Raw genomic sequence first — 15,724 nt, forward strand, 5'->3', positions numbered from 1 at the left:
AGGGGATGGGGTCGGAATCGGGTAGCAGGAGCCCAGCCTCCACCAAGAGAGAGAACCGGATGATGGCAAAGAGAGGCAGCCGAGCAACAGGGCAGAAAGGGGCTGGGTCCCCGGGTGGCCTTCCAGAGCAGGACCTTCCCCCTCAGAGACAAGGTCGCTTCTACCTTGTCTGAAGCGCTGCAGGTTGGGCATCACCTGTTACAACAGCTTAGCTTGGACCTTGGGCTTCCCTGATGGCTCAGACAGTAAAGACTCTGCCTGCGATGTGGGAGACCTAGGTTCGATTCCTGGGTTGGGAAGATCCCCCGGAGGAGGGTATGGCAACTCACTCCAGTATTCTTGCCTGGAGAATAAATAGTATGATTATTATCCTAAGTATATATAGAGTTTGATAAACAGTAGGAACTGGCGGGACAAAAATGAACTGTCCTAGCACACTAGGTTACTGTCCGACCACCACCTGCAAAACTCTAAATCCCTCCTGAGCCCCAAACAGGAGAGGTTCTGCTCTCCTTTACTTTTTCCTATCTGCTAACTCTTATTTCCATCCACCTTGAGTTCTAGTCAATTATTTCCAGTCTTATTTCTCTCTTCCTTTTCATTCATCCCAACACAATGTCTTCAAGACAGTGTTGTGAGATGGAGGTCCAATGGCCATGGGTGTCTTCAGCAAAATGCCTCCTGGATCGTTCATGCCACTGGCAAGAAGGACTCAGCCCAGACGCCAGCGGAAGCAGTCTATAAGGGGGTGAAGGAGTTAGGGTCAGGATCCATGAGCCTGAGAGGTGATAGCCCCCGGGAGAAGTCATCCATCGAAAGCGTACACCAGAGGGCATCCCCACTGGGTGTGTGTCCAGAAAGATGACAGGCCGTCCCAAGGAAAACCCTCACAGGAGACCCAAGACAGATTCAACAAAAAGATAATGAAGAGGAGGATGCGATGAGGAGGAATGGAAGGAACGGAGTAAGAGCTGGGACACGCGGGGAGTGGATTTAGCAGAAAGAAAGGAATTAGCAGAGCTGGTCACTGACTGGCAGGAAGGAGGCAGGAGGAGGGGAAAGAACCCACAGGCTGGAGTGTTCATCTGAGATTTTTTTTTTTTCCAGGACAGAAATACAAACCACCAGTTTGGGACACATTACAGAGTTTGAAGTGCCTTCAGAATACTCAGGGTGAGACGTCCAGGAGTACACAGTGATAGAAATGAACAGATTTTGGCAGCAAGAAGCTGTGGGGCTGGATTAGATGACCCAGGGAGAGATCTGAGCGCTGCTGCCCAATAACATACGACAAGCCAGAAACACAACTTAAACACAGGTAGTGCTTTTTTTTTGGCTGTACCATGCAGCATGTACGATCTTAGTTTCCCAGCTAGGAACCTAAGTGCCCCCTACAGTGGAAGCATGGAGTCTTAACCACTGAACCACCAGGGAAGTCCCGAAACACAGATATATATACAGACATATGTATGTATGTATTTGGATATATATGTATTTGGCTGCACAGAATCTTAGTTCCCTAAATAGGGATCCAACCTGGGCCCCAGCAGTTAATGCACTGGGTCCAAACCACTGGACTGCCAGTGTCCCTACTAATGTATTTTTATCCAACCCAAAATAGGGCTTCTCTGATAGCTCTGTTGGTAAAGAATCTGCCCGCAATGCAGGAAACCTGGGTTCGATTCCTGGGTTGGGAAGATCCCCTGGAGAAGGAAATGGCAACCCACTCCAGTATTCTTGCCTGGAGAATCCCAGGGACAGAGGAGCCTGGTGGGCTACAGTCCATGGGGTCACAAAGAGTCAGACTAGCCTGAGTGACTTAACACTTTCACTTTCAACCCAAAATATCCAAAAAGAAAGCAAATCATGCAAGCCAAGAAAGAGTACTCATGTAAAATAACAAGTTTAGTTTTGATAATGGTTGACAAATGACAAACACAGTACTCACAGTTTCCGAAGAGGATGCCGGTCTCTGTAAATTCTCATCTCGCACCCAAATGCTCTCTGTCACAAAGGCAATGTGCTCTGCTTCAAGTATAAAAGGAGAAACCAGGAACAGGGCCCATTTGTTTAAGTCATCAATGGACTGGATAGAGGGAAAGAAACACAATTCAATAGAGGATTCAATATGACTTCAAAAACAACTGTCCCTTATAGTAACATCTAGGACGTCCTCGCCTCTGTAATTCCAGGTGGCATCTACATAAGGCCATCCGATGCTCTCCTATACACTGCATTAACTCACATTTTTTTGTTGTTGAGTTGAAACTGAAAGTTGCTCAGTCGTGTCCAACTCTTTGCAACTCCATGGACTACACAGTCCATGGGATTCTCCAGGCCAGAGTACTGGAGTGGGTAGCCTTTCCCTTCTCCATGGGATCGTCCCAACCCAAGAATCAAACCAGGGTCTCCTGCATTGCAGGCAGATTCTTTACCAACTGAGCTATCAGGGAAGCCCAGTTATTGAGCTGTGACTATACAAATAGCTGCAAAATCCCATGGACAGAGAAGCCTGGCGGGCTACAGTCCAAGGAGTCGCAAAAGAATTGGACATGACTTAGCGACTAAACAACCAAGAACAACATCCTTCAATGGCCCAATGACAGCTTTCACTTCTTTTATTACTTGTTAGGGCTTCCCTGGTAGCTCAGACGGTGAAGAATCTGCCTGCAATGCAGGAGACCAGCATTCATCCAAGCAATTAACTCTGAAGCTTATTCCCACCATTTCTTACTGCCGAGCACATGTAGGAGTTTTCCAAATTACTATTTGGAAGTATATTTAAAGGTGAGGTGGCTCAGAAGTACATGCCCATCAGCAGAAGCTTGTTACTGACAGTTGCCCAAAGAGCTGCTCCTCCATCTCCTCCCACCGTGACAGCGTCATGACTGGTTAGCAGGTTGGCTGTGATCACTGACTTTTGCTCGCCCCCTGAAATCTCTCTAGAAAGACTGTACATTAATTTTAAAAGGCTTTAAGACAAGGCACATCCAGAGCAGAAAAAGCTGAAAGCTAAAGTTGCAAGTGGGGAGCCTTCTCGTCATCACCCACCCCCCAAAAAGGGCATTTGGGTCAAGTTCCATAGGGTTGCTTGTCAGTTCAAACCTGCCCTTTCTGGGAAGATTGCAAAGTTATTTTCACGGGGCCTAGTAACCTGGCACAAAGCAGAAGCTTAATAAATATCTGTTCAACCAATCAGTGAATGAAAATGATAGAGAATAACTCCTATGGGTAAACGTAATTATTTGACGATAGTTAAAAACAAACACCAGGTTGTAGGAACTTGCCTGGTGGTCCAGGGGTTAGGAATCCACCTGCCAATGCAGAGGACCAGCGTTTGAGCCCGGGACCGGGAAGATCCCACATGCCTTGGGGCAACTAAGTCCGAGGGACCACAACCACTGAAGCCCACACACCTCAGCGCCCGCGCTGGGCAGCAAGAGAAGCCGCCATAGCTAGAGCAGCCCCTGCTCCTGAGACTGAGGAGCAGCCCCACTCGCCTGCAACACAGAAAGGCCGAACAGCAATGAAGGCTTAGCGCAGCCAAAAATAAGTAAAGTTTTTTTAAAAGAGCAAAATAATTTAAAAGATTGTCCTCTTTACCCACAGAAAATATGCACATTAAACAAAAAGCCTCAAAGCTCCAGTTTGTATAAACTATCTCTGGTGATACTTAACTCTTGCGGGACCTTTGATTACATAAACATACACATATGGTACTTACGCATCTGATTTTAAGTATATAAAATATGGAGACCACAAAGGTATAAGATTCAGTTCTGTAAAGTTACTTCGGCCCAGGGAGCCTGACAATAAGGTATCCATTGAACAAAGTCATCAGCCCCACAGGTATTTTCAATCTTAAAATAACAGTAGCTAATCACAAATAGCCAAACTTCCCAATTGCAGGCTTCAAATAGAGTTTTAATTAAGCATAGCAACCACTACTTCATTCAGTGAAACATTGAGTAACTATTACAGGTCAAGCTGCTAAGCTGCTAAGCTGCTGCTGCTAAGTCACTTCAGTCATGTCCGACTCTAAACAGACCCAATTTCTAGGGAGAAAAAGATAAAAACTGGACATAATGGAAAATAATTTTTAAAAGAATATATATATATATATAACTGACTCACTTTGCTGTACAGCAGAAATTAACACAACATTGTACATCACCTATACTTCAATTTTAAAAAATGAAAAAAAAAATGAGGACTTCCTCTGCAGTTGAGTGGCTAAGACTCCTGCACTCCGCCAATGCAGGCGGCCCAGGTTCCATCCCAGTTCCATGTGGGAACTAGATCCCACATGCTGAAACTAAGGATCCCAAATACCACAAAGAAGATCAAAGATCCCGTGTATTTCAACTAAGACCCAGCGCAGCCAAAATAAATAATTTTTTAATGAAAAAAATAAACATCACAATGAAAAAAAAAGATAAAAATTGGAATTTCATATTTGAACTTGAATTTCATATTTGAAAGGCGACCAAAGTCTGTGAGGATACAGAGCTAACAGGTCACATCTAGTGTGGACTAGGGGACATCTCTGTGAAATAGTGATTTCTGGGCAAAGCTCTAAGAAGGACAGCAAGTTACAAAAACCCAAAAGCCCAAAACTGGTTTAGCCCAGGTACCCCTAAACCCAGTTAGAGGAGTAAGCAAGGGCTGAAAAGCCTTAGTTAACAGTTATCAAAGTTAACAGAAGCCCAATAAAGTCACGGAGATGTGCAAAAGTAAAACTGTCTCCCAAGAAAACTAAATACATTTGCATCTCATTTCTCATTATTTTTGGATGTTCAAAATTTCTACTCTAAATTTTTAAGTAAATTAATCCAGTTTGGAAACCACTACTATAAAAGAAGGGCTTCCCAGGTGGCTCAGCAGTAAAGTATCTGCCTGCAATGCAGGAGACGCAGGTTTGATGCCTGGGTCGGAAAGATGGCAACCCACTCCAGTATTCTTGCCTGGGAAATCCAATGGACAGAGAAGCCCGGCGAGCTACAGACCAAGGGGTGGCAAAGAGTCAGACACGACTTAGCAACTTAACAACAAAGAGAAAAATCCACCCTTGAATTTTTCATTTTATCATCTTTCTCAATCAGGATTCCTTAAAAGAATTTACCCTTCCTTCCCTCAGGAATCTACAGAATGTAATGGATGAACACCTAGGCGATTTAGACACGCGCTCTCTCAGAACTGACAAAAAAAATCACTCATATTCTGTGTTATACAGTATATCAACAAGAATGGGTATTTTTGTTTTGTAGCAGCAAAGTGCAACGGCATACCTAAGTATAACCCCAATAAACTATTCAGACCTGGGATAAGAGTTTAATTTCCGCACACTTTTACACCCGCAAAGAAAAACTCATTTTAACGCCGAGAGTGATCCAGCTTTTCACAAGGAAGAGCAAACGGCAAGAAACCTTTAAAAGCGGAACACTTTCAAATGTTAATGACAGCAATGTGGGTGATGTCCATGAAATCTGCACAGCACTGCCCTCGCTAGCCCATTTCCAAGAGCTGAGTGGAAAGAACTATTGTTCTGCAGAGATTAAACGAACGGCCGCCCGAGTCATCCTGTGCCTGACAGGGCCGGCTGAACTTGTAGCCACCAGGCTAAGTATTCGGCCAAGGAGACCGGACTGCGTGCAAACCGAAAGCAAAAAGATGCAAAGATTAATGAGTAGGTGCCCGGATTGGTACATGACGCAACTGACAGGAGCTGGGGGCAGGGCACTTTTTGTCACCACGGAAACAGGCGACAGAAAGCTGAGGATTTTGCTGTGCGCCTCTGAAGGGTTCACCCCATCTCCGGCCCAATGCAGACTAGAGACGATGGAGGGACTCGAGGCGGGCGCTGCTCAGGGGCTAATGGACGCTGCACAGGTACACGGGTACACTTCGCTTCTGCACCGCCAAGACCCAGGGGTCCGGACCCTCGCGCGGGCACCGCGTGGACAGGTGATCCGATCGGTCTCTGGCCCGATACTCCGGGCTCCCGAGGGCATCGCGTGTAGGGCAGGTCCCGCGGTTGGCCCTCCCGGGACCCCACGGCCTCTCCCGGCCTCCAGACGAAGCGGAGGGGGCCCGCTGGCCACACACAGCTGAGCCGATCGCGGGGTCCGGGCTGGGGGACGCTCTCGGCTCCCTGACGGCCCCGCGGCCCCGACCAGGCCTGCCCCCGGCACCCCACCACCGGCCGCGCACCCCGCGCCCGCCCACCTGGCTCTCGCCGACACAGAAGACCCGGCCGCCGTGGCTCAGGCACACGCGGGCGCCCCGGGGCGGCGCGGCCGCGCTGCAGAAGGTGAAGGAGCAGCGCGAGGAGCGCAGCCGCTGCACCGTGGCGCGCACGAGCGCGGCCGGCCCGCGCCCCCAGCGCGCCCACAGGTACAGGTAGCACAGCGTGATGAGCATGGCCGGCCGGCCGGCGGCGGCGGAGCGCGGGCCCCGGACGCTCGCACCACCGGCCGGCCCGCGCGGCCCCGCCCCCCGCCCAGGCGCACGGCCCGCCCCCAGCCCAGGCGCACGGCCCGCCCCCAGCGACCGGCCCCGCCCCTCCCCGCCCCCGGCCCCGGTCCTGCACCCCGGCCCCACCCTCACATCGGCACCGCCCGAGCGCCGGCCCCGCCCCCCGCCCAGGCGCACGGCCCGCCCCCAGCGACCGGCCCGGACCCGCCCCCGGTCCCGCGCCCCGGCCCCACCCTCACATCGGCACCGCCCGAGCGCCCGGCCCCGCCCGCCCACGCACCCGGCCCCGCCCTCCCGCCCCGCCACGCTCTCCCGCCCGCCCCCTTCTCCCGCCGACCGGAAGAAGCCGCGCCGCCGGAAGAGGCCGCGGGGTGGGTCGCAAGGGTGAAAGAGGACGTGTTGATGGAGGGAGAAGGACCGCCTTCCCCGGAGTGAGGGAGGCCTGTGGGGAGGGCGGTGATGGAGGGAGAAGACAGGCAGTGCCCGGGGGCTGAGTGGGAGGGCACCGGGGGAGGCCACTCTGGGGGGAGTCTGGGGGACAAGGTGATTGAGGAAGAAGGAGGACGACGGCGCGGTTGGTTGGGGACCCGAGGGGAAGCCCAGTGGCTGCCTGGCCGGGTTAAGCAGGAGTCCAGCCGTCCATCATTGAGGAGTGGGAGGCAGATTGAGGAAGGGGCTGATTAACCAGCGCCATACCAAAACAGGGAAGACTGCGTGCTGCATCGAAGGGGTCGCAAAAGAGTCCGACACGACTTAGCGACTGAACATTGCTGCTGCTGCTGCTAAGTCGCTTCAGTCGTGTCCGACTCTATGCGACCCCATAGACGGCAGCCCACCAGGCTCACCTGTCCCTGGGATTCTCCAGGCAAGAACACTGGAGTGGGTTGCCATTTCCTTCTCCAATCCGTGAAAGTGAGGTCGCTCAGTCGTATCCGACTGAGTGACCCCATGGACTGCAGCCTACCAGGCTCCTCCATCCACGGGATTTTCTAGGCAAGAGTACTGGAGTGGCTTGCCATTGCCTTCTCCGCGACTGAACATTACCAGTGCCCAAAGTGTGTTGATACACACACACCAGCCATCCAGTCCAAGTGGGAAAATACGAGATTGTTTTTATTAGATTCTACGTCGCCTTCATCGCCTTCATCTCACACTAGCAAAGTAATGCTCAAAATTCTCCAAGACAGGCTTCTGCAGTAACTTCCAGATGTTCAAGCTGGGCTTAGGAAAAGCAGAGGAACCAGAGATCAAATTGCCAACATCCGTTGGATCATCGAAAAATCGAGTTCCAGAAAAACATCTGCTTTATTGACTATGCCAAAGCCTTTGACTGTGTGGATCACAACAAACTGTAGAAAATTCTTCAAGAGATGGGAATACCAGACCACCTTACCCGCCTCCTGAGAAATCTGTATGCAGGTCAAGAAGCAACAGTTAGAACTGGGCATGGAACAACAGACTGGTTCAAAAATTGGGAAAGGAATATGAAATGCTGGGCTGGATGAAGCACTAGCTGGAATCAAGATTTCCAGAAGAAATATCAATAACCTCAGATATGCAGATGACACCACCCTTATGGCAGAAAGCGAAGAACTAAAGAGTCTCTTGATGAAAGCGGAGAGTGGAAAAGTTGACTTAAAACTCAACATTCAAAAAACTAAGATCATGGCATCCAGGCCCTTCACTTCATGGCAAATAGATGGGGAAACAGTGACAGACTTTATTTTCTTGGGCTCCAAAATCACTGCCGATGATGACTGCAACCATGAAATTTAAAGACACTTGCTCCTTGAAAGAAAAGCTATGACCAACCTAGACAGCACATTAAAAAGCAGAGATATCATTGCTTTGCCAACAAAGATCCATCTAGTCAAAGCTATGGTTTGACCAGTAGTCATGTATGGATATGAGAGTTGGACTATAAAGAAAGCTCAGCACCGAAGAATTGATGCTTTTGAACTGTGGCTACGTGATGTGAAGAACTGACTCATTGGAAAGACCCTGATGCTAGGAAAGATTGAAGGCAGGAGGAGAAAGGGACGACAGAGGATGCATGGTTGGATGGCATCACCAACTCGATGGGCATGAGTTTAAGCAAGCTCTGGGAGTTGGTGATGGACAGGGAAGCCTGGTGTGTTGCAGTCCATGAGGTCACAGAGTGGGACACAGCTGAGCGACTGAACTGAACTACACCTTCAAGCAAAAGGAATTTTAAGATAAAAGACATAAATTCACACAATGCAATAATATTGTGTATTTCTGGACTCTTAAGGACAGAAAACAGTGGAAGACAGAAGAGCACTATAAGATGGCCTGCTGTTCTTGAATATGTGGGTCACCAGCTTGACTATGAGTATCCTATGACCAAGAGAGAAAGGGAAACAGGATTCAGTGTTCCTGTCCCCTCAGAGAAGCAAGGTGGTCCCTGAACCTGACAGGTTTCTCCCCTGGAACTTCATCTTTTTTTAAAGGCAGTAGGTAAAGAACAGTGTCCTCAGCTTAAGTAGAGCAGCGGTTTTCTCTGCGTTACTTCCTGCCCCCAACCTTGTTGTATGTAAATGTAGGGCAGATTCGGGGAGGCCGCTCCCAAGTCTGTCTTAAGCCAGGGGCTGATTTTTAACATACCTGAATATTCATCTGCTTTAAAATAGCAGCATAGGGACTTATGGTGATCCAGTGGCTAAGACTCTGCACTTCCAATGCAGGGGGCCCAGGTTCAATCCCTGGTCAGGGAACTGGATCCCTCATGCTGCAACTAAGACCCAGTGAAATCAAAGAAATAAATGTAAACAAACAGCAGTATAGGGATTTCCCTGGTGGTACAGTGGGTAAGAATTCGCCTGCCAATGCAGGGGGCTTGGGTTGGACCCCTGGTCTGGGAAGATTCCACGTACCACCAGGGCAACTAAGCCCAACAGGGAGTAAGTAGCCTTCTACTGAAGCCTGTGTGCCTAGAGCCTGTGCCCAGCAACAAGAGAAGCCCCCACCATGAGAAGCCTTCACGTTGCAATGACAAGTAGCCCCCACTTGCTGCAACTGAAGAAAGCCTGTGCACAGCAACAGACCCAGTACAGACAAAATTAATTAATTAGAATCATTTAACCAAGTGACTCACCCTAATGCTTTATTAGAAGAGCTCTTCAGATAGCCTTCTTGGAGTTTGCTAAATTACAGCTCAGCTAGAAATGCAGAGGTCACCTCTTCTACCTAAAGGTCACAACTAGTTTTTCCAAGTTCCTCAAGAACTTTGTGCCCTCTGCTTCCCACAGACATCGTAACTCCATCTGGCCAGATGAGAACTTCAGAGGTTTGTGCTTAGATGCTTCAGGATGTCAGGGTCTCAGAAAACATCATAAGAGGGACTTCTCTGGTGGTCCAGTGGTTAAGAATCCACCTTCCAATGCAAGGGACAAGAGTTTGATCCCTGGTTGGGGAACTAAGCAAGGGACAAGAGTTCGATCCCTGGTTGGGGAACTAAGATCCCATGTGCTGCAGGACAGCTGAGCCCTTGTGTTGCAACTAGAGAAGCCTGCGTGTCCCAACAAAGACCCAGTGCAGCCAAAAAAAAAAAATTTTTTTTAAAGCAATGTGGGAAAATGAGGATCAACCAGTTCTGGATTACAAAGCATGGAGACCATGAACTGAGAAGAGGGTAAGGTCCCTCTGAACCATTGAATTGAGGAGTAGTGATACCATTCACACCCAGGAAGGAACTCAGGCAGGTAGAGAAGAGGAATAAGAGAATTCACACAGTAAGCCCCATTTATGATCCCATGTAAAATGATGGAAAAGGCTCAGAAAGGAGATTAGTTCATCATCCCCAGACAGCAAAGGGGAAGGATGCAAAACTAAGACATCAGGGATCGTACTGGCTATACCTGATTCATGTCATGTAGCCCCTCACTACTCAAAATGTGGTCCTTGGCTGTATCAGGATCACAGGGGCCTTGCTGTAAATGCAGAATCCCAGGCCCCACCCCAGAACCACTGAATCAGCATCTGCACTTGAAGAAGATCCCCAGGTGATTGACAGAGTTCAAGAAGAAGTGCTAAAGTCACCTCTGTCATTCCCTGCATCTGGGTTGTTCTAGACAAAGCTGTTATTTAAATCTTGCTAATTAGCAAATGCCCAGACCCAAACCAACCACCACCACCACTACGCTTGCTCAAAAGTTAGTTTTGTACCATGTGATCCAGCAGTCCCACTCCTACGAGAGTGTAATTCAAAAAGATACATGCACCCCAGTATTCACCAAAGCACTATTTACAACAGCCAAGACTTGGAAGCAACCTGAATGTCCATGACAGATGAATGGATAAAGATATGGTACATATATACAATGGAATAGTACTCAGCCATTAAAAAAAAAAATGCCTTTTGCAATAACATAGATGGACCTAGATATTATCATACTAAGTGAAGTAAGTGAAAGACAAATATCCTAAGATATCATTTATACAAAAAAAAAAAAATAAAGTTATTTACAAAGCAGAAACAGACATGCACTTAGAAACAAAAATTTTTGTTGAGTCCCAATATTTGAAAAGGTTTAGTCCAAATAGGAAAAATTTATATTAAATGCCTTTTGAATTTCCCTAAATGATTTCTTAGGCAATGAAGCTGAGAAATTTATTACATTAATGGCATTTTATTTTGGTAAAGTGAAAGTGCTCAGTCACGTCTGACTCTTTGCGACCCCATGGACTGTAGCCTACCAAGTTCCACCATTCATGGGATTTTCCAGGCAAGAATACTGGAGTGGGTTGCCATTTCCTTCTCCAGGAGATCTTCCTGACCCAGGGATTGAACCCGGGTCTCCCGCATTGTAGGCAGACACTACTGTCTGAGCCAACAGGGAAGTCCCTTTTTTTTTTTTTTTTGTAAACTTTGGTTATTTTTCTACTGTTGTTACTGCTTCTAAAGTTTTATATTTAACAAAGGACTCTACACCAGAGTTGTCTGTAATTAAAAATATAGATGACAGTAAAGACAAGATTTGAACTGTGACCCAAGAATTAAAAGAAGTTTTCACATAAACCTATAATGATGACACATGTAATGTGTCATTATATCTTAATTATATAATTAGTAGCTCCCTGTGGCACAGTGGTAAAGAATCCACCAGCACTGCAGGACCCATGGGTTTGATTCCTCGGTTAGGAAGATTCTCTGGAGAAGGAAATAGCAACCCACTGCAGTATTCTTGCCTGAGAAACCCCATGGACAGAGGAGCCTGGCGGGCTACAGTCCATGGGGTCACAAAGAGTCCAGGGGGACACAACTGAGCACGCATGCATATTAAGACACTATAAGAAAGACAAATTCTAGAATGAAAAAGGTATTTGCAAAACACAAATACTCAATAATGATTCACTCCCTAGCCTATAATAAAGAATTCCAGGGACTTCCCTGGTGGTCCAGTGGTTAAGACTCCGCCCTTCCACTGCAGGGGGCACAGGTTCAATCGCCAGTGGGAGAACTAGAATCAGGCATGCTGCCTGGCGTGGCCAAAAGAACAAAATTCCAAATCAGTAAGAAAAAGGGGGAAAAAAAAGGTGGGGGGGTGTGCTAAAGACTTGAATAAGCTCTTCAAAAAGCCATTTGGCAAATAAAAGGTGCTCAGGACTCCCCTGGTGGTAGCTAAGACTCCGTGCTCTCGGTGCAAGGGGCCCAGATTCAATCCCTGGTCAAGAAACCAGATCTCACCTGCTACAACTGCATTCACGTGCCGCAACCAAAGAACCTGCCTGCCATCATGAAGACTGAAGATCCTGCGTGCTGCAACAAGGACCAGCACAGCCAAATAAAGAAAACTGAACATTTAAAAAATAAATTTAAGAGGGAGTGGTGGCAGACAGTACAGGGCGTGCCACTTTGAGCCCTGAGGACAGCCATTTGCACCCAGATCAGATAAGCTAGGACTGTGCAGAGTTCAAGCAAACCCACAGAGCTGCCATAGAATTGCATCAAGATCTCCAGGGCAAACAGCTGGCTCTGGAAACACACCAAGCCTACTCCCATAGACAAACGGGGCTTCCGACACAGTGTCTGTACAGCAGCAGAATCTCACTAATTCATTACTGTTTTCAAGGAACAGTAATGAAAATCTAAAGTTAAAAACTAGAGTCCAAATGCAATGTGGTAAGTAAGTAAAGAAGTGCTATGTGATATCATGAACTGGATCTGAAACAGCAAAAGAACTGTAGTGGAAAAGCTGGTGAAATCTAAAGTCTGTAGTTAACAGTATTGTGCTAATGTTAATGTATGCATTTTGATAACTCCATGGTTGTATAAGATATTAACACTGGAGGAAGCTGAGCAAATGAACTCTGTACTATTTTTGCAACTTTGTGTAAGTCCAGAAGTATTTCAGAATAAGTTATGAAAATCAAAGGATGACTATCCACTGAATTTCACTGGCATTTTTCCCCCTTTCCCTAACTAGCCATGTCATCTTAAGGACATCATTTTATCTCTCTGGACCCTGGTTTTTCAACTGTTTAAAGAAAGCAGAAGGGAGACAAACCAGATCATCTCTAACTTCCCCTTCTAGCTCTAAAATTCTCAAAAATCCTAACACATTTACACCGTGATTCAATTTGCAAGGATTTGACTAGCAGTGACCTCATTTACCTCCATATCCCTGGGGTTTAGCACTGTGACGGCACAGTAGACACTAAACTGGCTCCTAACTTCTCTATTTGTAAAGTGAAGTAAAACTGTTACCTCTTTCACCCAGTTGGCCACTAGAGAGCGAAGTACTCACAAAATTTTCTTCATAGAAAGCAAACTTGTCTTCATCCAGCAGAGGGGAGTGGTCCTTTATATCCCAGACGCACAATAAAAGATTTCCTGGTTGGGGAGGGGAGTCACCATCTGTGGACAGTCACCTACCTGCCCATCAGACAGGACCAGCAGCTGGGGTGATCAGTGCCATAAGTTCCCAGAACTGACAATGCCACGCTCCTTCACAAAGCCCTTAGCAGCCTCAAGGGTCTAAACCGCCTCGGTGGATCAGAGACTAAACCGCAAATAGATGAGCTGCCCCTCGCTCCCTCCAAGCACCGAGTTTGTCTTCTGAGCAATTCTGTCCCGTTTTCTGAACAAAGATCTCATTTTCAGAGGATGAGTTACTGGGGTCAAACGAATGAATGGGGAAACCGACTAAAAACCACTACACTTTAAACGGAATTCCCTGGTGGTCCAATGGTTAGGGCTCTGGGATTTCACTGCTGGGATTCGGGTTCAATCAGGGAACTAAGATCCTGCAAGCCACACAGCCAGGCCAAAAAAATTTTTTTAATGAAATGAGAAAGATCATTAGCAGTGCATCTCCCCACCCAGCCCAGGGCCCACTCAGGGCATATCTGAGCAGTGAGAAGGGGGCAAGAAGGAACCAAGGGACAGGCAGAGGGGCATCAAGGGACAACTGGAAGAGTAAAGGGACTGGAGGGTCAAAAGCTGAAAGGGCCCTAAGCCAGAGAGCTCTGTGAGTGTGCTTGGCATCCAGCGAAACAGGTGAAGATGACTTAAAGCAGACTCACGTATACATACCTATAGAAATGGATAAACAAGGGCTTACTGTACAGCAGAGAACTATATTCAGTATCCTATGATAAACCATAATGGAAAAGAATATTAAAAAAAAAAAAATCAGGGACTTCCCGGGCAGTCTAGTGCTTAAGCCTTCACCTTCCAGGGCAGCTGGGGAACTAAGATCCACATGCCTCGAGGCCAAAAAATCAAAACAGAAGCAATATTCTACCAAATTCAATAAAGACTTTAAAATGGTCCACATCAAAAAATGTTATGAAAAAAGAATCTCCAAGTGTATAGAATTCTTAAAGATCATAAAACCAAGACATATCTTGGCTATGCATATCCAGTTCTGCATATCACACAGCACTGCAATCATATGAAAACTCAAAAGTCATACTTTCACCAATCATAAGTTTCATGGATCTTCCCCCAAAACAAACAGAGCAGACTCAGCCTGAAATGGCAGACACTGCAGTATCACCCAGGACATTCGGGTCCTCTCCTCGTGGCTGAAAGTGCCACAGAAAGGGGCCGATGAATCACATCATAATTTTCCGTTTTCTCTCAACCAACCTGAACATGTTCCCCTGGGAACTGCAGCTTAGTAATTAGAGAAAGCCAAACCCTGCTTGAAAGGGAGGGGGAAAAGTCATATACCTGTTATAAAGCGTTGCTACTGGGAATTTCATGAGTCTGAAAGGGAAGTTCCATGGAAAGAGTGGATGCGAAAGCCAGGAGTTGCCATACAGCCCCTCACATACCCAGCCTGGACTTTGCTTCCCGGTTTTCACTGAATTTGGTTCCCATAGAGGTACCACTATCCAGGCTCCTCAGAGGCAAGGCTGCAATGTCCCCTTGTTAATCTCCCTTGCTTTGCAATCAACCTTGGATTTTTAAAAGGCCTCTATGCAAACTTTGCTTCTTCGTCACCAGAGCTAAAAGTCTATAAGAAAATAACCGTAAATCTGGTGGGGGAAAAAAAGAGAAATTCAAGAGTGTAGAAAAGCAAGAAGCATCTCAGGAACCACAGGGCCCTGAAGGGAGAAGAGAGTCATCTCCCGGAAAGGCCAAGGGTGGCGGATGCCGCCGAATTGGAAATTGGGACGCAGCGCAGGGGGTGCAAGACTGCAGGCTGGAGGGCGCCCTGCACCCAGCCACCCATCAGGCCTCTTGAAAACAGCAAAAGCCGGAGAGCAGGCCATGATGGAACGACTGGTTTCTATAAATAAGCCTCTCTGGGGGGATCAAACAGCAAGATCAAAGGTAAGAAATCCGAGCCCTTGCTTGCCAACCCACGCCGGGCGCCCCAGCCCTTTACCTGGTTAAGAGGGAGCCTCCGGTAGCAGGTGCCTGTGGGCTGAGCCCCGGGATCCCACGGCCAGTGCACCCGATTGGGAGTGGGAGGTGGGGCAGGCAGAGGCGTCCCCCCAAGGACACAGCAGGTGGCTGTGGGGGCGTGGGAAGCAGGCAGGGGGAAAGGCCGGGTGGAGATCCCCCTTGGTGGGGGCCCTGCTGCCCGGCACAACCCCAAACCCTGCCCACTGCTCCGGCCTCCACTGACCACACTGGCCGGGGCTTCTGGCCTCTCCGGAGCACCATTCCTGCTGCCCTCCTCCATCCCCCTTTCGGCCTCTATCACCACCTGGCCTGCCCCAGCATCCTCCTACCTGAAACCCTGAAACATTAGCTCAGGCCTTCAATGTCACTGGG

General features: G+C 48.0%; 1 protein-coding gene across 4 annotated transcripts in view; it reads right to left on the minus strand.

Moving 5' to 3' along the window:
* The window catches only part of HLCS (holocarboxylase synthetase), a 212,656-nt gene extending 197,202 nt beyond the window's left edge, over positions 1-15,454 (minus strand). Inside the window, exons 1-2 of one of the 4 annotated variants that reach the window (XM_055416228.2) lie at positions 6,226-6,488; positions 1,949-2,086 (exon numbers count right to left, since the gene is read on the minus strand). In XM_055416228.2, coding sequence (XP_055272203.2) covers positions 1,949-2,086; positions 6,226-6,420 — 333 coding nt within the window. In that variant the 5' untranslated portion in view covers positions 6,421-6,488. Of the gene's footprint in view, positions 1-1,948; positions 2,087-6,225; positions 6,489-15,332 lie in introns of those variants that run through there. The other 3 variants (XM_088835032.1, XM_088835039.1, XM_055416230.2) reach the window with 3 other exon arrangements.
* Positions 15,455-15,724: the final 270 nt, after the last annotated feature.

This window comes from Moschus berezovskii, chromosome 1, assembly GCF_049115385.1.
Source record: "Moschus berezovskii isolate FMDL1 chromosome 1, NW_MosBer_1.0, whole genome shotgun sequence".
NCBI lineage: Eukaryota > Metazoa > Chordata > Mammalia > Artiodactyla > Moschidae > Moschus > Moschus berezovskii.